Here is a 4,845-nt window from a genome sequence, read left to right as displayed (position 1 = left end):
TACTTTCATCGGATAAGGAAGAAAAAACAGAAAAGGAAAAAGGAAAAAAGGAAAGACGGAAAAAGGAAAGAAGAAAATTTGGAAAAAGATACAACTAATTAGGTCGGGCTAAGTGGCTGTGCGGTTAGTGCAGGAGTAATGCTACCGATTCATTTGTATGTTTGCCAGTGTGTTTAGCATTATTGATTAGTGCATTGTCCCTCGAAGCAGGAGGTCACCGATTCATTTCACTCTACGGGCACAGTTTTTTGCGTTTAAAAAAAAAACAGATAACGGAAGGGGAGTTGGGCCGCCAAGCGCGGAGGAACTTCAGCTGACCCGATTCATCATCTGGGCGGTGCAGTGCGTCGGATAGGGAGGCGGAGGTGTCGAGGTGAAGGGAGCAGATGGGAGGGCTCGCGTTCAGGCACTGGGCCATCGTGGCGTCGGTCCTAGGTGGCTTCCGTGCAAACCCTGGCCGGTAGGGAAGGAGGTGGAGGAGAACGGTGGAGACGGCTCTGCAAGCTAGCGCCATGCCCACGGCGGACTGGCACAGCTCCTCGGCACACTCAACAGGTGCCCTCGTGGCACTTTTTTTGCCAACTCGGTCCGACGGACGGGCTCGAACAATTAATGACATCATCAAAGCAATTAGCATTTATCATCAGTATTGTTTGCCGGTGTCGGTCTTTGCGTACGGTGATGTTTGCGAAAGATTGTAAAGGGGTGATTTTCTGATAATGACACCGTTATTGTGGTGACCTTTTGCATTTAAACTCAATTGCATACCAGTCAGCTAAACCAGCGTGTAAGTCTGTTTTGCGCAAATGCTAGAACAAGGGTGCATGAATGTCCAATTGTTTGTGTAGGATTCATACCCGTGAAAAAATTGTAATCCTTGGCCCCTTAGAAAAAAAACTGTAATATGTAAATTTTAGCTGCTGCTCCTGTTGCATGGAAGTACATCAAAGTTTTCGCAAATTAACCTATAATTTCCCAGTTTACATATGTAAGTATTTGGTTTGTGTGCCTCAGATAAGAGAAATTGATCTTTTTCAGAACGGTAGAGGAGCAATTTCCCTTTTTTTCACGAATACTAGCAGTTTGTCAACTTGATAGACAAAAGGCATACCTACAGTCTTTGTATAGTGGGATATCATTCTTTTTAGTCCAGTTGGTTTTTTTAAGCTTCGGGTTCGATCTATGAAGGGCATTCTTGAGCTTTATCTGTATTCTAAGTCTTCTTTAGTGCATAAATGGAACAACTATCCTCGGGTTTGTTTTTCTCCCTTTGATTCATGCCGAGTATCGATCGAGCACAGTTATGACGCAGATAATTTCTGGTAAACAACGCCAGTGTAAGAAAGACTTTTCAGTGTTCTCTTTTCTGCAGCCTGACCCTGATGAAAGGAGTTATTTTTGCGAGCATCATGAAAGGAGTTTCACTGAAAGGAAGTTACACACTAGCCGTACTATTATGAACTGAAGCAAACGAGCAGTTCAGCTGGAACTACTATTTCCATTCACTCAGTTATTTCAAAAAAGCATACAAAACATGAAACCTGCTTTTCTTTTTTGCGACTACAACATGAAAACTACTCCCTCCGTTCCAAAATAGATGACTCAACTTTATACTAAAGTTAGTATAAAGTTGAGTCATCTATTTTGGAACGGAGGGAGTAGTTGCTATGTTTATTCAACCAAAAGCCAAAACTTTCACCTATACACAACTAGTAAGTAGATTCACTGCCCCACGAGAAAGCATGCTCATATCTTCTTCAGCCTAATTTGAGCACCATGCTGCGGCTGCAGGGTTATCACGGTGTACGGTGCATGGACGTAGGACGGCGAGAGCTCGAAGGAGAAGCGCTGGAGGATGATGCTCAGAGCCATCTTTGCTTCCAGCAACGCAAAGTTCTGGCCGATGCATATCCGAGGACCCCCTCCAAAAGGAAAGAATGCCGCCGGATGCTTCGCTGCATTTGAGATGCCATCAGCAAACCTCTGTGGATTGAATTCCCTTGCATCTTTTCCCCAAATATCAGGGTCATGGTGGATAAAGAGAATTGGCAACATAAGGTTCACGCCTGCCGGATATTTGATGCCGCCAAGCTCCATTGCCTTGTAAGTTCTTCTCGTGAGGAAGGTTATTGGGGGGTACAACCTAAGAACCTCATAAAAAATCATTGTTACCTGCAAAATAATACACAATATCAAGAACATTACTCCAACCATTCTAGACTTAAAACATCACATTATCATCAATTTCGCACTTACAATCTTCAGGCGACCCAAGTTCTCAAAATCAGGTGTGGTTCTTCCAAAGTGATGCAACACTTCCTCTCTTGCCTGCTCTTGCCACTCTGGGTGCATGCTTAGCACAATTAGTGTCCATGTGAGCAAGACCGATGTTGTCTCCATACCTGCAAAGTAAAATAGCTTGCATTCCTGAATTATATCTTCAATACTCAGTCCTAGATTTGCCTTCCCATTTGATTGTTGCATATTTGACTCCAACAGCAATCCTAGCAAGTCATCGCTGCTAGCTTCACCATTTTTAATAGCTCTTTCCTTTTTCCCAATAATGCCTCGCAGAATCATGCGGATCTCACGATCAATTGCTCTCATCCTTCTGTTGTTCTTTGTTGGGAAGAACCTGAAAATGTTCTGACATGTCAGCATTTGAAAGAAAATCTTGATTGCTACTCCCTCTGTATCTAAAAGGTCTTATATTAGTTTACAGATGGAGTACTATTTATCTTTACCATCGAAAGACAAAATGTTCCTTTGATCAGCCATTTTTTTAATGAACTCTTCACTTTATGAAAAAAAGTCTAGTAGTTTCCTTTCAAATTTCACTTGAGCGCCTCTAAGGGGAGTTAAACTGCATGTGCCTAAAATACCTATTTTTCGTCAAATGCCACAGACCATATATGCAGTGCACTACTCCATTTGCTAGAAACGTTATGAGCTTGTGATGGAAAGTTTGTAAGTACTCATGTCTGCAAGTCGAAGGATTTTTTGTTTTTGTGAAAGAAAAGAACTTACCAATAGCCTGGGATAAAAAGTGTCTGAAATGCCTGTATCAGCCGTTCACCTAACTCCCCTTGCAGCTGGAATATTTTCATCCCCTCCTGAAAATTGCTACCAAATGCTGTTCTCGAGATGACATCTCCGGTAAGATTCTGGAACTCAGGACAGAAGTCAATCTCACATGATCCGTCAGCGGACATCGAATTCCCCCATCTTGTAATCATCTCTTCACAGCAGGCAGAAAAAACTGGCAGCATCCTCTGCAAACGAAACATATCAGCATATGAAAAGTGTGCATTATCCTGCATTTATTTTTTTGACCCATGCATGTTGCGACTCAAAGTGAGAAAATAATGGAAGCCACTAGAAATTCTCACTGAACGGGTACCTTTATCTTCTCATGGTGAAATGCAGGATTGAGGATTCTTCGGTGCTTTGCCCATTTCTCTCCTTCATGATTTGCAAGCCCGTTGGCTAGCAGCTTCCCAATACGGGTGCTCCTCTGTTTCCCGAAGTGCCCAAACTTGTTGGACAGAATTTCTCTCACTAATTCTGGGTCTGGAATCATCACCCTTGGCGTTGGGCCAAACCAAGTGAAGGACACTTTCCCTGCATTCGTAAATAGATATTCCGTTATTTTTTTTTATTTTTTGCGAGAAAGATATTTTGTGATATGACAACTGAAGTGCATGATGTAGTTTGTTAGTAGCTCCTGTGTAGCAAGATACATCCCCACAAATATCCTACACATATGCTGTGTATCAGAGGTTCAGAGCAGATCCCGGAAGAACAAAAAAAAAGAGAAACTGCACAAATACACTACTTTTGGGGCTGTGGTACCACAACTCTAGGACTGATCGGTAATAAAAGAAAAGCATTGCTTTGATTAGTCAATTATAAGCAGACTTATGACATTTGGGTCCCATGTTAACTGACTACAGCAATGGCTTGGCTTTGAGCACATGGTTTTCTATGAGGAGAGTTCAAAGCGTCTGAAAAGAAGTTCCGACAACTGTTAGTGTGCAGTGTGCACCCAGTTTAGTTAATCTCCAAACAAACACATGCTCGGACGCAAAGTGATGCAGGCAGCTGGCTCAAAGCGCAAGCACTACTCGTCCTGACGTCACAAAAATGAAGAACTTCAGAATTTCAGGACTGAAAAGCTTACCGTGCTCCTTGATGGCGTTGGAGAACATGGGCAGCACGCGGGGGGTGATGTCGTGGGAGCCGAGCGGCATGGGCCGCGACCGGGCCACAGCGTTGCACCGGGCGTTCTCCGGTATGTCGCCGGTGAAGAGGCGGTACCGGGTGCCCCTGATTCCCTGGGCCCGGAGAGCCCGGCCCAGCCGCCGCGGCGTCCACCACGCCCACTCCAGGACCCAGGCGGCGAACCACAGCAGCGCCACGGCCGCCGCGGCGCCGGCGACGCCCCACGGAGAGCGAGAGGCGTCCGCCAGCAGCATCCGGAGGCCCTCGGTCGCCATCGCTAGCTAGGAGAGGAAAGCCAGGAGAAGCACGGCCGCTCGTACCTGTGTGGGCTGTGGTGGCAGGGGTTAAATACATGTCGGCTGGCGTGACACGTACTACTATGCTGTCGCTGTAGCTGTAGTTGATTATTATCCTTCTAGAATCCAGAGGCGTATGCTACTTGGATCTCACGCATTGAAGCGCTGAGCTAGCAGTGACAGTATGGTCGCACACTCGTCAGTCGATCAAATCTAGTACAATAATCCGGCCTGTCTCGTTCATGCGCGTCAGGCGTTACGTCACGGGAAGCCCCGGGCCAAGGGAACCTCGCCTTGGCCTGCAAGCTCTCAGTGGCGGTGATCGAAG

At 45.5% G+C, this 4,845-nt stretch overlaps 1 protein-coding gene across 1 annotated transcript; it reads right to left on the bottom strand.

The window, feature by feature from the left end:
- Window positions 1–1,419: 1,419 nt before the first annotated feature.
- LOC119336703 (cytochrome P450 72A15-like) lies at window positions 1,420–4,529 on the bottom strand. Its single transcript, XM_037608774.1, has 5 exons — window positions 4,181–4,529; window positions 3,401–3,621; window positions 3,028–3,272; window positions 2,257–2,635; window positions 1,420–2,172 (listed from the first exon to the last, which is right to left on the bottom strand). The coding sequence occupies exons 1-5, from the start codon at window positions 4,494–4,496 to the stop codon at window positions 1,747–1,749; spliced, it is 1,587 nt and encodes a 528-aa protein (XP_037464671.1). The 5' UTR covers window positions 4,497–4,529; the 3' UTR covers window positions 1,420–1,746.
- Between the last annotated feature and the right edge of the window lie 316 nt (window positions 4,530–4,845).

This window comes from Triticum dicoccoides, chromosome 7B (genome assembly GCF_002162155.2).
Source record: "Triticum dicoccoides isolate Atlit2015 ecotype Zavitan chromosome 7B, WEW_v2.0, whole genome shotgun sequence".
Classification (NCBI taxonomy): domain Eukaryota; kingdom Viridiplantae; phylum Streptophyta; class Magnoliopsida; order Poales; family Poaceae; genus Triticum; species Triticum dicoccoides.
This window is presented reverse-complemented; position numbering and strand designations above follow the sequence as displayed.

What these genes read in the sequence shown, in the direction of transcription:
- LOC119336703 (XM_037608774.1), bottom strand. Translation starts at nt 4,496, where the DNA reads ATGGCGACCGAGGGCCTCCGGATGCTGCTGGCGGACGCCTCTCGCTCT. An exon ending in CAACGCCATCAAGGAGCACG is followed by an intron (nt 3,622 to 4,180) that starts GTAAGCTTTTCA and finishes TTACGAATGCAG; the next exon opens with GGAAAGTGTCCTTCACTTGG. An exon ending in ACTTGGGTCGCCTGAAGATT is followed by an intron (nt 2,173 to 2,256) that starts GTAAGTGCGAAA and finishes ATTATTTTGCAG; the next exon opens with GTAACAATGATTTTTTATGA.